The sequence below is a fragment of the Ambystoma mexicanum genome, chromosome 11 (genome assembly GCF_040938575.1).
Source record: "Ambystoma mexicanum isolate Mex_15411 chromosome 11, UKY_AmexF1_1, whole genome shotgun sequence".
NCBI lineage: Eukaryota > Metazoa > Chordata > Amphibia > Caudata > Ambystomatidae > Ambystoma > Ambystoma mexicanum.
The window spans coordinates 888,208,519-888,229,151 of NC_090934.1; the positions used below are offsets into that span (position 1 = coordinate 888,208,519).

General features: G+C 48.5%; 1 protein-coding gene across 1 annotated transcript in view; it reads right to left on the reverse strand.

The window, feature by feature from the left end:
- The window catches only part of LOC138505058 (mucin-2-like), an 894,965-nt gene that overhangs the window by 643,683 nt on the left and 230,649 nt on the right, over positions 1 to 20,633 (reverse strand). The window contains exon 15 of the mRNA XM_069625383.1: positions 11,776 to 11,870. Within this exon, the coding sequence (XP_069481484.1) occupies positions 11,776 to 11,870 (95 nt within the window). The remainder of the gene's footprint in view (positions 1 to 11,775; positions 11,871 to 20,633) is intronic.

Below are 20,633 nucleotides of genomic sequence, written 5' to 3' on the forward strand. Positions count from 1 at the left end.
TAATCTGAACAGTCCTGAGGTGGATTTACGACCTGGGCCAGGACGTCTTTGAGTTCGCCGCGTAGACCTCGGTGAAATAGCGTGATTCTTTTCTCCTCGGGCCATCCAGTTTCCAAAACTAACCTATTGAAGGATGCAATGTAGGCTAAGAGATCCTGGTTGCCCTGTCGTAGGGAAAGGAGTTCATTGTCCAGGGCCTGCCCCTGGGAATGCCTTGCAAAATGTCTTTCCATACTCGTCTGGAAGGCTTGGAAATTCCGAAGGATTGGATCATCTTGAGTAACCAGTGGAATTGACCAATCGGCGGCACTGCTGCTAAGATACGAAAGTACAAATGCTACCTTGGTCTGGTCATTCGGGAAGGCCGCGGGCCTGCAGAGAAAGTGCAATCGGCATTGATTTATGAACACTGCAAATCTTTTAGGGTCTCCAGCAAAACGTTCAGGTGGTGCCAATGGCACATTTCCAGGTAGGTTGATTTGAACGGGATTGGTTGAAGTAACTGGGGTAAAATTCCCCCCTGGATTGGGCAGAGGGGTTTGCCCCGCTTGGCTCTGTAATAACTGTCTGGCAAGGTCGTCAGTTCGTTCCTTTGACACTATTAACTCTCTCCTGAGGGCGTTCGTCTCCTGGCGAGCAGCATGAACTTCAGCCCTTAAATTCCCCCAGTAGCTGGGCCAGTTGATCTGTATCAGAAGTTTCCATAGCGCCTGGGTAGGAGATTATTGGTAGGCTTCGCGTTCTGTAACGCTCACCTGATTCCCACAGAGACGCTGACCCGAACTGGACTGCTACCGTTTCTTCTATCGTGAGGCCAGGGCCCGGAAGATGCTCTGGACGGGGCCTCCGAATTTGGATTGCCTGGCTTGTAGAGTAAGTTTTCTACAGGTGGAAGAAAACGGATTGATTACCAGCTGGGGTGGATATGTGTTCCCACCAATCTCCCGTTTCTCACTCTTCTTGACCCCCAACTTGGTTTCTGCGAGCTCTCACCTTAGGTATTGTAAAGATGAGCTCTCCATCCTGCTTCAGGTGCAGGGGTGCGTAGAATCCAGTTACGTCACTGGATGGGAAATAGTTGCGGACACTGTGTCCTTTCGTCTCTCCTGCGGTAGCCGTAAGTATGAGTGTCTTTTCTCCACAGGAGCCGGGGCCCAGAAACCTAAAGCTGGTAAGTCTCTTGGTGAGTATTTGTTCTCCGTGCTTAGTTAGTGCTCACCATGTATTCCTCTTATGCAGGTGCTGGGATGTAGCTGGTGTCGTAGCCGCGGTGGAAGAAGGTAAGTGAAAGAAAAGCGACTGCTTACTTCTAATGATTGTCTTTTTCTGCTTACAGGTGCCGAGATGCTGCCGGCGACGCAGCCGCTGTCGCGCGTGATGAGGCACGTAAGTAAGTGGAAGAAATGTGGCCGCTTTAGAGCGGGCACCTCTAATGACTGTCTTTTTCTGTTTTTCAGGTGCCGAGATGCTGCCGGCGTCGTGGCCGCGGTGGAGTTCGACGAGGCCACGGATGGGTAAGGCAAGGCGGCGCGGCTGCGAGCGTTTGAGAGCGCTGCTAATCTTGTACCTTTCCTTTGCAGGATCGTCGGAGGTAGGATTGCTGAGGCCGGATTCCGGTAAGTAATTTCTAATGCTCGCCTTCTCTTTTCTTGTCTGTTTGGAGGTGTTCCGGGTGCTGGCGGGCGTGTCAGGAGCCAGGATGCAGGAGCCGACTCGGTGAGCGTCCTGCTGCTGATGCAGAATAACACGAAGCACGTGTATTCCATCGGGCGTGGTTTAAATAGCAGAGAAGTGCTTCAGGTGTGTGTTCTTCCACCGGCCCCACCCAGGTAAGAAAGAGTTCCTGAATAGAGGAAATAGTTCCTCCCAGCCCTGATGGCTGGGGACTTCAGCCAGACTGGATTGTTCTGGGTAAGTATGCAGCATGGTCTGCCTCAGGTAAGTCCACCCAAGCATTATTACACAGTTTATCAATATGAGCCCGGCGCCTATGGCGCCGGGACTGAAGTCCTTTATGAGCCTGGCACCAAAGGCGCCAGGACACGGTCCAAAGGGCCCCCAAAGGGCCCCTGTAGGGGTCTGCTGGGTCCGGAGATGTGGAAGAAGGGTCTGCTTCCGGGGGCGCTGGGCCAGTCCTGGCTCCTCGGGAGTAGTGCTCATGACAGCACCCCCCCTCAAGGCCCCTCCCAAAATTGTCTTCCCCGGGGATTTTGGTTTATCCGGAAAGGTTTGGTGAAATTTCTTGATTAGACGAGGAGCATGGACGTGGTCAAAGGGTTCCCATGAACTCTCTTGAGGTCCGTAACCCTTCCAGTGAATCAGGTAGAACAGCTTTGATCTGATGATCTTAGAGTCCAAAATGTTTTTAATCTCGAATTCAGGTTCTCCATTCACTTGAATTGGTTCTGGAGGTTTGGTTAGTCTGGTTCCAGATTGCATGGGTTTCAAAAGCGATACGTGAAAAACAGGATGTATTTGCATATGAGCTGGCAATCCTAGTTTAACGGCTACTGGGTTTATTATGGCGGTAACTGGATATGGCCCCAGATATTTGGGATTAAAAGTGCGAGGTCCTTTGAGTGATAAGTGTTTGGTGGACAACCAGACCTGGTCCCCAATCTGGTATTGAGGGGCCTCGCTTCGGTGTTGATCTGCTCCTCTCTTGTACCTTTCTTTAGCTTGTTGTAAATGTGCAGCAGCTTCTTTGAAGGCTTTGGTAATAGCAGTGTGTAACTGATCCACGGCGGGTGTTCCAAGATCTTGAGGTGGATCGAGGTTGGAAGTTCGAGGATGAATTCCATACAAAGTGTAGAAGGGGCTTTGCCCGGTTCCAGAGTGAACGGAATTATTGTATGCATACTCAGCTATCCAAAGGATGTCCTTCCAGTTGCTCTCTGACTGTTGTAGCATGCATCGTAAATATTGTTCGAGAGTCTGGTTAGTTCTTTCAGTTTGACCATCGGTCTGGGGGTGATGGCTGGTTGAGAGTCTTACATCGATTTGAGCCAATTGACAGCAACTATGCCAAATAAACTGGGTTCCTCTATCTGAGATTAGTACCGATGGGAATCCGTGTAACCGGACAATGTTTTCAAGGAATTCTCTGGCTAGTACCGAAGCTGAGGGTAAGCCTTTTAACGGAATGAAGTGGGCCATCTTGGAAAACAAATCCACAATAACGAGAATAGTGTTGTACCCGGAGCAGGAGGGTAAGTCTGTGATAAAATCCATAGAAAGGGTGTGCCAGGGAGACGGTGGAATGTCTAATGGTTGGAGAAGACCAGCCGGTCTTTTCTTTTGACCCTTGTTTTGAGCGCACACACCACAGGACATCACAAATTCCTTTGTCTTTTCTCCACGAAGGCCACCAGAATTGTCTTCTCACTTTCTCTTCTGTTTTGGCAATGCCAGGGTGGCCCTGTATCAATGAATCGTGATAGCAGGAGATTACTTGCCTTTGCAAATCGGCGTGTGGTAGGAATAATCGTCCTTGGAAATAAGGCAAGTCATTGTTTAAAGTGAAATCCATTCCTTTTTGTGGCCAGTTCTGCAAGTCTGTTGGGTTCAGAAATTGTTTAACTTTTGCCTCAATGTCCTCGATGGATTGTGAAGAAATCAGGTCCAAGATCCTTTGTTCAGGAATTATTGGTACAGGCTCTGGGTTGACAATGGTGTCTCCCATTCCAATCCGGGAAAGAGCATCTGCTATGCCATTTTTGCTACCGGGGCGGTAAGTGATCACAAAGTCAAATTCGGCAAAGAACAGGGCCCAGCGGAGCTGTCGAGAGGATTGAGCCTTGGCGGTTTTCAGATACTGTAAATTCCGATGATCGGTGATCACCGTGATGGTGTGTCTGGCCCCAAGGAGATAATGATGCCAGGCCTTAAAGGCGGATTTAATAGCTAACAGTTCCTTGTCTGTGATGGCGTAGTTAACCTCAGGCGCCGAGAATTTTCGAGACCAGAACGCCACGGAATGTAATTGGTTAGTCTCTGGGTCTCTTTGTGAGAGGACCGCTCCCATTGCTAAGCTGGATGCGTCGGTTTCGACGATATAAGGGAGATCTGGGTATGGGTGCTTCAGTATTGGCGCAGAAGTGAACTTGGCTTTTAGCTCTTGGAAGGCTTGTTCAGCTTCTTCAGACCACTCAAAACGTTTATTCTTTCTTAAGAGAGCCATGATGGGTTGTACCACTCGTGAAAACTCCGGAATGAATCTGCGATAAAAATTGGCAAAGCCTAACATGCTCTGAACGCCTTTTACAGAAGTAGGTGATGGCCATTTGAGAATAGCATCCACCTTTCGCGAGTCCATGTGGACGCCTTTGGGTGTCAGGATAATACCCAGAAATTCGACTTCAGTGGCATGGAAAACACATTTTTCAAGTTTGGCAAATAGTTTGTGTTGGCGAAGTTTTTCAAGTACTGTTCTAACATGATTTCGGTGATCTGCTTCCGAAGAGGAGTAAACAAGAATGTCATCTATGTAGGCGACAACACAGACATCAATAAGCTCCCTGAGGACATCATTCATAAAATATTGGAAGGCGGCCGGTGCATTACATAGTCCGAAAGGCATCACTTGGTACTCAAATAACCCATATTTAGTGCGAAACGCCGTCTTCCATTCATCGCCTTCCTTGATCCGTACCAAGTGATAAGCCCCCCGTAGGTCTAGTTTTGTATATATGTAAGCATCCTTCACCTGGTCAAGGAGTTCCGGGATCAGAGGTAAAGGGTATCTGTTTTTTACCGTTATCTGATTCAGAGCGCGGTAGTCTATAAGGTTCTGAGGTCACCTTCTTTTTTTGGCACGAAGAACAGAGCCGAGGATGCAGGGGACTTAATTGGACGAATAAAACCATTGGCCAAGTACTGGTCCAGGTACTGTCGCAGGTGAAGGTTCTCGGGCTCGGTAAGTGCGTAGATCCTGCTGCAAGGAGGAGTTGCACCGGGTAGTAGATCTATCTGGCAATCGTATGAACTGTGGGGCGGTAAGGTGTTAGCCTGTTCCTTTTGGAAAACATCTTGAAACTCTCGATACTCTAGCGGTAATTGCAAACTGTCGCCCGTTACTGACGCTAGGCCAATGTCTGATCGTAGATAACAGGTTTGTGCACACTCTGGGAACGTTATCGTCTTTGCTCGCCAATCAATCTGAGGATTGTGTTTTTCCAATCAAGGGATTCCCAGAATTATTTGAAATTGCGGAGCCTTGATCACGTTGAACACTATTACCTCCCGATGCCCGTCTTGGCCTAGTAATGTCACTTCAGTAGTGGTATGGGTTACCGGCCCGGAGGCGATCTCAGTCCCATCCACAGTGGTGATGACATCTTTAACAGCTTTTGGGCAAAGAGGTAGGTTCATCCTGGAAGCCAAGTCGCGGTCCACGTAATTTCCTATAGCTCCACTGTCCACGTATGCCTTAATTGCATGCAATCTTTCTGGCTGCTTCGGATTTACGAGGACCAATTCGCATAATGAAGTGCGAGGTCAAAGAACTGGTTTTTAAGCTCGGCAAGCGGACCTCTACGCTTGTCGGGCAAGGTCGTTTCCCGGCTCAGACTTTTCGGAATTCTTGTCGGAAGCTCCTACGGTCTTCTTAGGTGGTTTTACAGGGCAGTCTCGAAGGAAATGTCCCGAGTTCCCCCAATAGAGACAAGTTGCATTTGCCGTCTTCTGTCACGCTCTTTCTGGGTTAAGCGGCCCTTTACAACCCCAATCTGCATAGGTTCGGTGCCATCGACACTTTTGGAGTTGCTCTGAGTCTTAGTGAAGATTCGGGTTTCAAACCTGGATCGATCCGCCTTCCTGTTTTGAAGCCTGTGATCTAATTGGACCACCAAATCAATATAATCCGAACAGTCCTGAGGTGGATTTACGACCTGGGCCAGGACGTCTTTGAGTTCGCCGCATAGACCTCGGTGAAATAGCGTGATTCTTTTCTCCTCGGGCCATCCAGTTTCCACAACTAACCTATTGAAGGATGCAATGTAGGCTTAGAGATCCTGGTTGCCCTGTCGTAGGGAAAGGAGTTCGTTGTCCAGGGCCTGCCCCTGGGAATGCCTTGCAAAAAGTCTTTCCATACTCGTCTGGAAGGCTTGGAAATTCCGAAGGATTGGATCATCTTGAGTAACCAGTGGAATTGACCAATCGGCGGCACTGCCGCTAAGATACGAAAGTACAAATGCTACCTTGGTCTGGTCATTCGGGAAGGCCGCGGGCCTGCAGAGAAAGTGCAATCGGCATTGATTTATGAACACTGCAAATCTTTTAGGGTCTCCAGCAAAACGTTCAGGTGGTGCCAGTGGCACATTTCCAGGTAGGTTGATTTGAACGGGATTGGTTGAAGTAACTGGGGTAAAATTCCCCCCTGGATTGGGCAGAGGGGTTTGCCCCGCTTGGCTCTGTAATAACTGTCTGGCAAGGTCGTCAGTTCGTTCCTTTGACACTATTAACTCTCTCCTGAGGGCGTTTGTCTCCTGGCGAGTAGCATGAACTTCAGCCCTTAATTCCCCCAGTAGCTGGGCCAGTTGATCTGTATCAGAAGTTTCCATAGCGCCTGGGTAGGAGATTATTGGTAGGTTTTGCGTTCTGTAACGCTCACCTGATTCCCACAGAGACGCTGACCCGAACTGGACTGCTACCGTTTATTCTATCGTGAGGCGCAGGGCCCGGAAGATGCTCTGGACGGGGCCTCCGAATTTGGATTGCCTGGCTTGTAGAGTAAGTTTTCTGCAGGTGGAAGAAAAGGGATTGATTACCAGCTGGGGTGGATATGTGTTCCCACCAATCTCCCATTTCTCACTCTTCTTGACCCCCAACTTGGTTTCTGCGAGCTCTCACCTTAGGTATTGTAAAGATGAGCTCTCCATCCTGCTTCAGGTGCAGGGGTGCGTAGAATCCAGTTACGTCACTGGATGGGAAATAGTTGCGGACACTGTGTCCTTTCGTCTCTCCTGCGGTAGCCGTAAGTATGAGTGTCTTTTCTCCACAGGAGCCGGGGCCCAGAAACCTAAAGCTGGTAAGTCTCTTGGTGAGTATTTGTTCTCCGTGCTTAGTTAGTGCTCACCATGTATTCCTCTTATGCAGGTGCTGGGATGTAGCTGGTGTGGTAGCCGCGGTGGAGGAAGGTAAGTGAAAGAAAAGCGACTGCTTACTTCTAATGACTGTCTTTTTCTGCTTACAGGTGCCGAGATGCTGCCGGCGACACAGCCGCTGTCGCGCGTGATGAGGCACGTAAGTAAGTGGAAGAAATGTGGCCGCTTTAGAGCGGGCACCTCTAATGACTGTCTTTTTCTGTTTTTCAGGTGCCGAGATGCTGCCGGCGTCGTGGCTGCGGTGGAGTTCGGCGAGGCCACGGATGGGTAAGGCAAGGCGGCGCGGCTGCGAGCGTTTGAGAGCGCTGCTAATCTTGTACCTTTCCTTTGCAGGATCGTCGGAGGTAGGATTGCTGAGGCCGGATTCCGGTAAGTAATTTCTAATGCTCGCCTTCTCTTTTCTTGTCTGTTTGCAGGTGTTCCGGGTGCTGGCGGGCGTGTCAGGAGCCAGGATGCAGGAGCCGACTCGGTGAGCGTCCTGCTGCTGATGCAGAATAACGCGAAGCACGTGTATTCCATCGGGCGTGGTTTAAATAGCAGACAAGTGCTTCAGGTGTGTGTTCTTCCACCGGCCCCACCCAGGTAAGAAAAGAGTTCCTGAATAGAGGAAATAGTTCCTCCCAGCCCTGATGGCTGGGGACTTCAGCCAGACTGGATTGTTCTGGGTAAGTATGCAGCATGGTCTGCCTCAGGTAAGTCCACCCAAGCATTATTACACAGTTTATCAATATGAGCCCAGCGCCTATGGCGCCGGGACAGAAGTCCTTTATGAGCCTGGCGCCAAAGGCGCCAGGACAAGGTCCAAAGGGCCCCTGTAGGGGTCTGCTGGGTCCGGAGATGTGGAAGAAGGGTCTGCTTCCGGGGGCGCTGGGCCAGTCCTGGCTCCTCGGGAGTAGTGCTCATGACACGTCAGCCGCCATAGCGGCGAACACTGCCGTCATCAATGCCTCTGCATTGTTGCTGAGGGACAGTCTGGGGGCCATCACGCAGGTCCTCACCTCCATCCTGCTGCACATGCAGCAGCCACAACCCGCACAAGCCGTGCAAATCCCCACGGCTTCCTCGGCCCACACTTCCTCTGCACCTCCAGCCCTGCGCGTCTAACAAGACAGAGTGCGAGGCACTCTGAAATGCTGCCCCCGGACATCAAGAAGTCCAGGAAATAGTGCTGGAGAACTATGGGAGTGGCTCAGATGGTGTTGGCGGTGAATGGGAGTATTAGGGGGACTTCATTGGAGGGTTTTGGGAGTTCACTGGGGGTTTTGGGGATTTCACTAGGGGGTTGAGGGTGGGTTGCATTTTCCTCAGTTGATATCAATACATCCGTTGTGTTAAAAAACATTCAATGGCTGGACATTGTTCATTTTGTGTGTATCCATTTAATTAATGACGGTGTATGGTGCCCAACTCCCCACATTCCCTGTGTGCATGTCCACATGGACACAGTGTACAATGTGTCACTGACACATATCTATCAACGTCCTTGTGGGTCAGAAGTATTCGTCAATCAGTGATTGGCGTACTGCACGGCCATCCTGTGCATCACGTACTGGCAGGGGTGCTGCGTCTCCTTTGTCTTCATCCTCATCATCCTCACCCGGTGCATGCATGTCAATGCCAGGTGGCAGTGGTACATTTCTCCGGACGCACATGTTGTGCAGCATGACACAGGCCATGGTGATCTTTGCCACCTTCTCAGGTTCTCAGGCACATAAAGGAGTGCTCCACCAGACCTGCTTACGCAGCGGAACCGCACCTTCAACAGGCCAAAGGTCTGCTCAATCACAACATGGGTACGGGTATGTACCCGATTGTACTCCTCTTCATGGCTGTTCTGCGGGTTCCGCACAGGGGTAAGTAGCCACGGCTTCCAGAGATATCCTCCATCACCTGCAAGCGAATACAGATAGGTCTATGTGAGTCACTCTGAGTTGCCACCTTCAGGATTCACAGTCATGGCCGCAGCTATTTGCTGGCGACCTGCACATGTCCCTGTATGTATGCACAAATATTGTTTAGATGCATTCTATACTGCAATATGGTGTGGTAGTCTGGATGGCGTTGTACAGATGATGCAGGGTGAATTCATGAACGCTGATGCGGATGTACTGTGGTTGTAGGACGATGTTTTGCCTCCCATTTTTGCTGTGCATACTACACTGTGCATGGTCACACTAGCCACATTGGCACAGTTGCAATCATGTTTAGTAATGCATTGCTTGGCATACCCACGTTGGCCAGGTTGTGTGTCTTACATGTTGTCATTGATATACGTAATTGGTCAAATGTGTGCCAGTGATGTGTTCTGTTGGGGTTGGGAGGTTCAGTTCAGGAGTGTTTAGCTCTGCATGCATTCTCCACTCACCGTCCATTCCCACCCAGGTGGAGTATGCATCCCCCCCATTCCCACCCAGGTGGAGTATGCACCCCCCCCCATTCCCACCAAGGTGGAGTATGCATCCCCCCCATTCCTACCCAGGTAGAGTATGCATCCCCCCCATTCCCTCCCAGGTGGAGTATGCATCCCCCCCATTCCCACCCAGGTGGAGTATGCATCCCAACACATCACTACCCCGATGCACTGACATGGGCCAGTCAGTCAACTCACCAAGCAGCCAGGCACGTCATCCAGCATGTCGCTCCATGTGACAGGGTAGCATGGAGTTACGCAGCACCATGGCATCATGTGTTGATCCGGGAAATCGGGCGCAGCAATGTCTGATAATCTTGCTGGAGTCACATACCATCTGCGCATTGAAAGTCCTGCATGCCGTAGAGGCGGTGTACTGCTTGCGATTGCGGTACACCGCCTCTACGGCATGCAGGACTACCAATTCTACATGGGTACAGTCCAGGGCACCAACACAATTGGGCATGCCTGCCAGTGCATGGAAGCCTACTTTGGTGTCGGCTATCTCTTGGGCAGTCCGTGGTAGGGATATGTTGGTGCTAGCGTGCTTCAGGAGGGCATACAGCACTTGGTGCAGCATGCGTGAAAATAGTGGTTGTGAAATGCCATGCAGCTGCCCCACTGTGTGCTGGTAGGTGCCTGTGGCCAGGAAGTGGAGCACAGACACCACCTTCAGTAGCGGGGGGATGGCAGTGCGTATTTCTGTGAGGCTGGCGATGTCATTGTCTATCGGTCTATATGTCCACTATGGTAGTGATAGTGTCCCGTCCAACCAGTACAGGGTGTGGATCTGGTCAGGGGTTAGATTGAATGGACTGGGTCTGATGCGAGAGATTGGTGGCTGCCTATGAGGTACTACTGGCTGCACTGGTGGTAATTGCTGGGCCTGTCTCACCCTCCTTCTCCTCCTGCGTCTCCTCTGTGCTGCCTGTTGTTGGTGCTGTAGTTGTTGTAGTTGCTGTAATTGTAACAGTATAGGCATGTCCTCCAGTGACATGATTTTAACAGCTAGTGGTATCATTTTGGTGTAGGAAGGAGTGTGGTGTGTGGGTGTACTCCTTTTATACTGGCCCAGGCTCCATTGACTCCACCTGTGGTGATTGAGTGCACCTGTGGCAGTTCGCTTGATTGCTGATTGCTGTTTATGGGTGGTCCGCGATGCCTGTATTGCCGACATTGTGGAGGCCCTAATTACTGCCTTCGGGATGTCGGTATTTGCATGCCCGCGTGGGTTGTGATGTCCTCTTATAACCGGCAACCCCGTATTTACTCCACGAAGGGGCGTGTGTATGCGCACATGCCGGTATGTGGGGGCATGGTACGGGCGGTGGCGGTATTGGCGTGTTGTCGGGTCGTAATGCCCCAGACCCGTTAACGATGCCGGTATTACCATTCCGCCTTCCTTTTTTCATTACCTCCATTCTCGTAATGAGGCCCATTGTTTTGGATAAATTATCAAATAGCTTCAACTGGTTACTCAGTCCTATGGGAGTCAGGGAACTGAACGCTGCATCATCTACAAACTATAGAATCAGGTATTTCCCACCCTCAATCATTGGGCATCTGCTGGAATTGACATTGTCCAGTTTGTTGCACCATTAATACATATGCAAACAATTTTGAGGCTAATACGCATGCTTGGTGGACACTTTTTCGAATCATGAATTGCCGTGAAACTTCTACGTTAGAATTCCACCTAAACAGTTGTTTCATTGTTTGCATATAATATTAACAGTGCAGACAATGGTTCAGAAGGTATTTTAAGCTGTTCCACAGGACAGAGTGTGGAACGCTATCAAAAGCTGTCTGCAGATCTACAAGCATAATATATAGGTACATTTTCCTTAGGTGATGTATTTGCGGACAAATAACTGTAGACAAAACACTGATCCACTGTACTTATTCCAGATTGAAATCGTGCCTGCAAGTGATTAATCTGCCGACTCTCATGTGTCCCGTTATTTAAATGAACAAGTACCTCCCTTACAAAGATCTTACCTCCCGCATCTAACAAGGACAAGGTATGATAAATTGACGTGCATTTTAACTATACCAATTGAACACACTTGACATACACAGTCATGTGTCATGTGGACATAATTAAATAGCACAGCGGGGGTGGCAGGGGTGAATTCAATTCCTTATCAAGTGGCAGACATCTAATTAGCTCTTCACCAATGTTGCTTTTTAGTGTTAATTGAGTCCAAACCTGAGGATCGGATCAATCTTTTTCTTAAGAAAAGCGGAAAGACAAAAGCATACCTTATAATATGGATTCGGATTGACATCACCGTGACAGGCTCCAAAGGGTCCTTTAGGATCATTCAGCAATCCACATGAGTCCTCAGCATATTTTTCTGCATGGAAAGAGGAAATATATATCAGGGTTTTCTGGAGGAAGGTGACACTCATAAGCCCATACTTTGGGAAGTGGGATGCATATGATTCAATTGTCCCATGGACTCTGTTCACTGTAGTAATCGCTGCTTGAACACTTGGTATTTAGGGAAGAAAAAAATTAAACATGAAAGTGAATCTGGGATCTAGGCTATTACCAAGACTCCTGAAAAATGCAGAATTATTTTAAATATTTTGATTAATCATCTCAGTGTTTATTTTGTAACCTTTTGCACGAGGGTCGCACTGAACAAAAAAGACGATAATTTAAGAATTGTTACACTACATAAGTGATCAAAGCTTTCTGTCATCCAAGAAGGCCATGTTGACTGGATTGTGAAGAAGACTTGGGTTATTGCTGAAATATGTGTATATTATGGGCCATACTCGATCATAATTAACCAGTTTCTTTCTAATACAGCAAGAACAGAGAAGATATTTATTCCATGATTGTGTTTGAGACCTTGTGCTGTACTAGTGAGCCTGTCGAGTATATTCTCAATTTACTACTATTCTGAATGCACTTACCATCCTTCTGGTGGGCTATTGCAGGCCTCTAATACATCCATGGTCTCCCACTTATCTGTGATTATTCACCTCGCCTCCCCTGATGTGGCCTCAGGGCTCCTCTGCAAACTCTTTGACTCTTTCCCTCTCCATTCTTCCCTCTTGCCTCGGCGCTCTCAGCCTGACACACCTTAGATGCTCTAATCTCTTCAGACATCCCCATCTCTAACCCTCTCAATATTCCTCTCTCCTGGTCTGATCATGCTCTCCTGTCTTCTCACCTGGACCACCTGTGTCAACCGGCTAAGCTCCCGCCCGCACTGCCAGCCTCCTTCTCGATCATTCGACCTATGAAGCGAGTGTCAGTTGCCGCTTTTGCCGCCTCCTTCACTCCCCCTCCTACTCCTGCCACTGACTCTCACTCTGACACATCCCCCTTACCAACCTGCAACTCTCCATCTACAAAACTCTGGACATCTTTGCCCCTGTCATGAGGATCCACATTAAACATGCCCCTCCAAGTGTAACTCCTCGTATGACTCCCACCTGGCCACTCTGAAACGCAAGTGAAGAGCAGCTGAGAGAAAGTGTCAGGCTTCAAGCACATCCTCTGACAAACTGGCCTACTGCCTTCTACAGAGGCAATACAGACTCTCCATCTGCTCGAAGAAGAGGGCCTTTTTCCAAGCTCGCATCTATGCTCCACTAACAATGGCTGAATTTTTCAAAATCTACAATGAACTCACCAACCCTACTGCAGTCTCCACTTCTCCTCTGCCTTCCCTGGTCCCCTGCAATTCTCTGGCCTCTCACTTAATTTCTAAAACTTGTCTTCACTCTTCTCTACTTCACACCCTTCTCCCTCGCCTGCTCTCAGGCCTCCCTTAGCACCCCTCTGCAATCCCCTCCTACTCTCTTCTTTTTCTCCCATAACACTTGATGAGGTTTCAGGACAAGTGTGCTCTATGAAGGTCTTCGTCAAACAGGTGCTCCCTGCTCCTCCAGAACTATCAAGGACAACATTGTCTCCCTTGCTCCAGCCTTGGCTGATTTCTGCAATCACTCCTTTGCTACTGGATCCTTTCCTCACTCTTCAAGCACTCCCTTGTGCACCCACTCCTCAAAAAGCCTTCTGCTGACCCTTCTTTTCTGGCAAACTACCTGGCCATCTCCCAGCTTATCCACAACACTGACTGACCAACAGTCTGGCTTCAGAGCTGCCAGAGTCATGGAAACTGCTCTCCTGCACACCAGTGAAGACTTGCTCTCTAATCTTGATTCCAGCTCTCCTTCCGTTCTCATCCTTCTTGACCATTCCTCTGCCTTTGATACGGTCAATCAAGCCACCCTGATGAATTTGCTCTGTGATACCCTTTGCATCACAGATCTGGCTCTGGACTGGTTGACCTCCTTCTTCTCAGTCTGACCTTCCCAGGTTTAACACTCTCTCCACCATCCCACACTCTCCACCTGTGGTGACCCTCTGGGCTCTATCCTCTTGCCTTGGCTTTTCAACATCTACCTTGCCCCTAGCCCATTTGATCTCCACCTTATCTCCTAACTTCCAGTGTTATGCTGATGACACCCAGCTCTCCTTCAAGCTTCCCTCCTGTGCCTCCTCTTCGTCTCTCATTCCTGACTGCCTGTCTGCTATTCAGGTATTGTGCACTGCTAACAATATCTGTTCTAATGCCAGTAAGACCGAAATCCTTTTCATGGGTCCTCTCCCCTCACCCTTCTATGAGGCAAAAAACATTGGTGTCATCTTCAACTCCTTTCTCTCCTTCTCTCATCACATCAAAGATCTTACCAATAAAGCCCACTTTCAGCTGCACCTCCTCAGAGGCATTCTCCCTTTCCTCACCTTCCCCCAGAAACTCAATGTCTCCAAAGCTCTGGTGCTCTCCAGACTGGACTACTCCAACAGCCTCTTCCTCAATCTGCCTAAATCTTCAGTTCGCCCCATCCTCATTTCGCCCCATTCAATTAATCCAGAACAGGGCTGCAAGGCTTATCCTTGGCCTCAAGCCCAGGGACCGCATCTCTACAGCCCTAAATCCTCTCCACTGGCTCCCAGTTGCTGCGAGGATCAAATTCAAGACCCTCTGCATCATCCACAAGGTTTTCTGCGGCCGAGGAACCCTCTACATCCAACTCTCTCTCCCTATATAGCTCCTTGCTAGAGCCCTATAGCTGTCTAGTTCTAACTCTCTGCAGGTCAGACACTTTTCCAAGCAGAATGGGAAGTAGATCTCTCTCCTCCACAGGTGCCTCCCTCTGGAATGGCCCCCCTGCCCCTCTCAGACTTCAGCCAGATCTCCTAAAGTTCCGGAAGCTTCTCAAGACCTTCCTTTTCTCTTCTTCCTTCCGTCTCCCACTCCCCTGCTAATGTCACTGTCTGCCTCTTGGCTAGCTGCCTGGTTCCTTCACAGTCTTAAGGGGCACCAACCCCCCTAATCCAGTCTACCGCTGCACTTGGTCTGCCCAGACCTCCTTTCCCCCATCCCCTCAACCAGCACATGCCCTTCTGGGCCCCTCGCCCTGCACTAGCCTGGCTGGGCCTGCACCCTTGTACTTGCCTTCTCATGGGCCCTTTCGCCTTGACCGGCGCTTCCCACCCTTCACTCTCCCCTGCAGTTCTGTTTACTGCACTTGCACAATCCGAATGTCACAAGGCCTAGTAGGATCGTTTTGTTTTGTCCACCCTGTTCCTCCACCCTCCTGTCTTGTTGTGCCTTGAAACACATTGTGTATAGGTACATTATAAAAACTTAATAAAATATATAAATAAATAATATATGTCTTTGTGATACTTCTTTTCTGGGCTGATGAATTAACATTTTTAAAAGCTCTGCCCTATACTAGAAAACTGCTCTGTGCTTGCAGTTGCAATGCAGAAGCAAACACTGTTTGTTGCTTATTGCACATAAACGTTTAGACCATGGCGCTGGGATGAAAAGTATTCATAATGGGCTGTCTGCAGGTTTTGAAAATGACCATTTTGAACGTAGATGAGCTGTGCATAATTGCTATCCCATAATGAAGAAGTAAATTACTTAGAACATTTCTGCTTTTCTGAATTAACCATTAATAGACGATATCCAGATTCTCCTACCACTTACCGGGGATTTTGGGGAAGATCTGGCTTTGGTGAACAGAGTCTATAGAATCGTTCAGGCATGGATGGCCAACCATGGCCTATGCTTGAACGATGACAAAACGGAGCTCATCATCCTGGGCACCGCTGCTCGCATCTCTAAACTCAACCCAAACTACTCAGCATTTATCATCGATGGGAACATTTTCAAGGTCGCCAGAGAAGTAAAAACCCTAGGTTTCTATCTCGACTCAACCTTATCCTTTACCAAACAGGTAAACTCACTGGCCTCATCCACGGCCTATACATGTAAATTAATACGAGCCGGGAAACAATTCTTATCAGATGACAGCTGCCTAATCTTATCCAGAGCCCTTATCCTATCAACATTAGATTATTGTAACTCCCTCTACATAGGGGAAACCAAACAAACCATCAACAGAATACAGGTGTTCCAAAAAAATTCACTTAGAGCGGACCTAAATATTTCCAGAAGGGCACATATTTCTGAAATAAGACGGAAACACAAATGGCTCTCTACCCAAGAAAAAATCAACCTCAAATCTGCCTCCCTCATCCACAAATGCTTAAACAACAAAGCCCCTTGCTACCTAACAGAACGATTTAGTAGAAAAAACTCCACTAGACCAACAAGAATAGTCAGCCCCAACTGCCTTCTAGTGCCCAGATTCAAACTGACCACTATTGGAGGGTCCAGCTTCCCAGTTAGGGCAGCTCAATTGTGGAACTCCCTACCTCACGCACTTAGATATGACCAAACGTTCAACAAATTCAGAAAGAACACAATAAAATGGCTCACTGAGAATGTTATGTAACCCGCATTCTGCCCACGTACCTACCGCATGTATTGTTCCTGATATAGATTTGCTATTATGTAAACGTCAGCTATATGATGACTTGTTGTCTGCATACCGTTTGTACATGTACTCTACTGCCTTACCCTCACCCTGTGGAGTCAAGAAAAGTGTTTTTACCATGTTCTGCAAACTTGTAACTTCTGTAACCAAGCTGTAAGCCCTCTTTTCATATGCGCCCTGCTACCTCAGGGTCCGGTGCGCACAATAAACAAACAAACAAACAAACAAACAAACAAACAAACAAACTATTGCTTTAGTGGAACAATCCACAGCAAGGAAGGAAGGGAAACATGCATTCCTCGGGGCCACAAACAAAGTCAGAAAGCAGCCGAAATCAGCTGGTAGTGATGGCACAGAGAATAATGCTGGAAGGGTCAAAAGTCTCTGAGGGCATGCATGTTCCTGAAGGTGATGTCTGCTGATCAGTGGCATCCGGATGCATTTTGTCATTGAATTAACTGGAATTACTGGCACTGTGACAGAGTCTAGAGCAGGGGTCTGCAACCGTTGTTTCTGCAGATGTTTATGACTACAACATGGCAGCATAGTCAACAGTGAGGTATTGTGGGAGTTGTAGTCTAAAATATATGTGAGCCCAAAGGAAGATGTATGTGGATGTTGGTAGTTTAGATGTATCAGGTTTTTCAGAGTTAGCCTAATGGGTTCAAATGTGTAGTATGCGCGGTGCCGCGGTGCTGGGGCCCAATGAAGAGAAGATAGGCAAGGGATGATGTAAGTATTTGGTCAACCTACTGGCTGGAGGTAAGAGGAGGCATAGTGTGGGACCCCCTTACTGAGCCACCTCTCTCTTTGGAGTACTTAAAATAATCAGTTCTGTACTTATCCAGGTCATTCCGAACCCCTGCACAACTATCTGCCAACCACGCCCCAAAACCCACCTCTCACACAACGGTTATTTTGGATTTAATTTCCTGCAGAAGGGGGCAGTAAGGGTGTAGAGGGTGGGCCTTACTGTAAATGGTGGCTGCTACAAACCCCTTTCTAGGAAATGTATCCATTGCTCAGCTTGGTACTCTCATCCATTGCTGCAGTGTGGCCTGCGGAACATCCCCATTTTCCTGTGTAACCGGAGCCGTTTAGCATTCCTGCGGCCCCCAACAGCCCTGGCAGTCTGGGATGTGGTATCTCAACGCAATGGAGCAACAGCTCATCCCCTCTCACAGCGTCTCCGGCATTAGAAGTCCGGCCATCAACACACGCTGCAACTCCTGCTGCATTCTGCTTCTATGTCACTTCCCACTGCAGGTGTAGCTTTCTGCTCAGCCAAGAATTAGAAAACCAAGCTTTTGGGTGACCGAGACATAACTGAGAAAATCCAATTTAAACAAAGTGAAATGACTCCTTAATATTTAAGAACATGAATTGAAATAATGTTGGCATAGTTCTGGTCCAGTTAATGTGAAACAGGATTGTAAATGGGCCCCTTGGGAAGTGGCATCCTCCTCCCGCTTGGCCTAGATGGCACTAGACTTGTGGTGGGTAGTTCACTGCGTTGTCACGTGTTCCGTCCACTGAATGGTCAGCGAACATCACAAGCACATGTTAATTAAATACATCACTGATAAATAGCTTGTGGCGCACTTCCCAGCTCCTGAGGTGTGGCACTAGCGCTCTCCAATGAAGGCTATAGTTGTGAATGATCTGTGTATGCTATGTTCCCGTCAATAAGTGGACTTGTGTGAGCCCATGTCGGGCTGTTAGCGCGGGAGCTCAGCAGCTGACACTAAAGAGGTTCTGTGGCCTGTCAGCTATCCTCTACTTCACGTATCAGGGCAGGAGGGGACGCGGTACAGAAGTGGTGAGTACCTAAACGAGTGGTAGCAGAGCAGGGGCACACTGATAAGCTCTACCAGGAGTGGCTTGGCTTTTCACAGTAAAAGAAGGAGGTTGGCTATGACACCACAGCAGGGCAAATGTCCCAAAGTGATAGGAGCCACGTTGGGTGGTAGGCCCCGGGTGTGGCGGTTGGAGATGATGGAGCAGGAATGGCAGTATGATTCCCCTTTCAATGAGGGACCACAATCTCATCAGGCTCAAGGGGAGGACTACTGATTCTACGTGTTGAGGTAGAGGTAATGTGGAGAAACAAAGAAATGCCATCCACACTGGCAATGTGGCAAATAGAAAGGGCCAGCCCACAATACAGGCATTCAGAGAGGATGCAAAGAGGTGAATGGTCAAGGCATCCCATCCAGCAACTGACAGAGCATGGAGTAGGACGAGCTTCTCTGGTGAAGGACAGGGGGTGTGTAGAGACAGCAACTCCCACTGTACTGGGAGGGGAATCGAGCTTTGAAAGCGCAGCAAGTGAGATCTAAGTAGGATCAGGGGATAGAAAAAGGCATGTCCTCCTGTGCAATATATGAGTAGTAAGCCAGACCAGGGCCTAGATGTGTCTGTGAGAATAAAGTTGCCAGAGGTTCACAGCCTGGGTCAGCTGTGTAGGCCATGTCCTCCTGTGCAAGATATGAGTAGTAAGCCAAACCAGGGACTAGGTTTATCTGAGGCTAAAGTTGCCAGAGGTTCAAAGCCTGGGTGAGCTGTGAAGGCCGTGTCCTCCTGTGCAAGATATGAGTAGTAAGCTAGACGAGGACCTAGATTTGTCTGTGAGAATAAAGTTGCCAGAGGTTCACAGCCTGGGTGAGCTGTGGAGGCCATGTCCTCCTGTGCAAGATATGAGTAGTAAGCCAGACCAGGGTCTAGGTTTGTCTGAGACCAAAGTTGCCAGAGGTTCACAGTCTGGGTGAGCGGTGAAGGGTTTAGCAGGAAGCATGGCTTCCTGATCGTGGTTGGAGGGCATGTCTAATGTGGAGGAATCAACAGGGAGGAAGTATTAAGACTGGAAGAAGGAGAGGTTAAGGAGCCAAAAGAAATGTGTAGCTTATTGGGTAATCAGATAGCAGAGGCATTGCTGGAGAGAGGAGAATGGAAATAGGCTCTAGTGAAGATGAAGAAGTCTGAGACTTGAGGCTAGTGACGGAAATGGGCTGAAGAGCAAATTACCAGTGATATCCCCCAAAACGGTAGAAATGCATGTTCGAGCAGCATGCAGGGTAAAGAGGAGAAGCAGGATGAAGCTGAATGAAAAACAGAACATACCCATAGCAAGGGAAAACAGAGAGAAGAGGCGGGATACCGATTAAATCATGCTAAAAACATACACACGTATGTAGAGTCTAGCATTGTTTGACAGGAGGGGTAAATACATGGAAAGAAATGAAATTGCGAAAGAATGCAGTGTCTGTGCAACTGCAGGAAGGCGTGACAAAGCATAGTGCTGCTTCCGGCACTGGGCATGTAGAGGCACCCGCCATTGCAAGACAAAAAATGCTCGGAGCGCCAATAAGCAAAATCAAGACAATGGACTCAACATGAGATCATTTTTGTTATTGTTGCCTCAGTGCCTCTGAAAAGCCACAACTACCAGGATACCGTTGTCTTGGATGACGGGAGGAACTTTCACTGTAGCTACTAGGCTTTCACAGGTTAGTGTCACTCTGACTTTGCTTTTGAAGTGTTAAAAGCACACCTCACAAGATACAAGACTTCTAGGACCCACTTTATCTTGGGAGAGCTGTGTGTGTGCTACATTTCGGGAGAGTTAGATTGACAACTCACACCAGGCACTGCTCCTTGGTTCCATTCTGCATTTTAGCACCACTGCTTTCTGATTTTGTGTAGTTGGAATAAAAGTTCCCAGCAGGCAAATGTTCTTGGTTCCCTTTTGCTTGGCTGCGCCCTCTGCGCTCTGTGTTTGGAATGTTAGAACCACAGCTTCCAATATTTACCATGAACTAGTTCACTTTACTTCTCAGCACCATGTGCATTCAGCTTTTGCGTTTTAGAAATATAAATCCCAAAATACAAAGTATATTGTTTCTCTTTCCTTTCTCAACTGCACATGCATTCAGCTTGTTGAATGTGAGAACAACAAATCCCAATGTCGAATAGTCTCTGACTGTCACTTCTTGTCCCCCCCCCCACACTCAGCTTTTGAAGTGTTAAAACCACAACTCCCATTGGACAACTGGATTTCTTTCACTTCTAGGCACTCGCTTCACTCAGTTTTTTTAATGTTTAAAATACAACTCCAACATGCAAAAGAAGAAGGGGGTATCATGTTTCATCCGATGGTGCCATGATAGTCTCCCAGAGGCTGTCTCCTCATCTCATGTGGTCCTCCCTCATATAGCCAGCCCCCAGGCAGGGACGTCATTTCA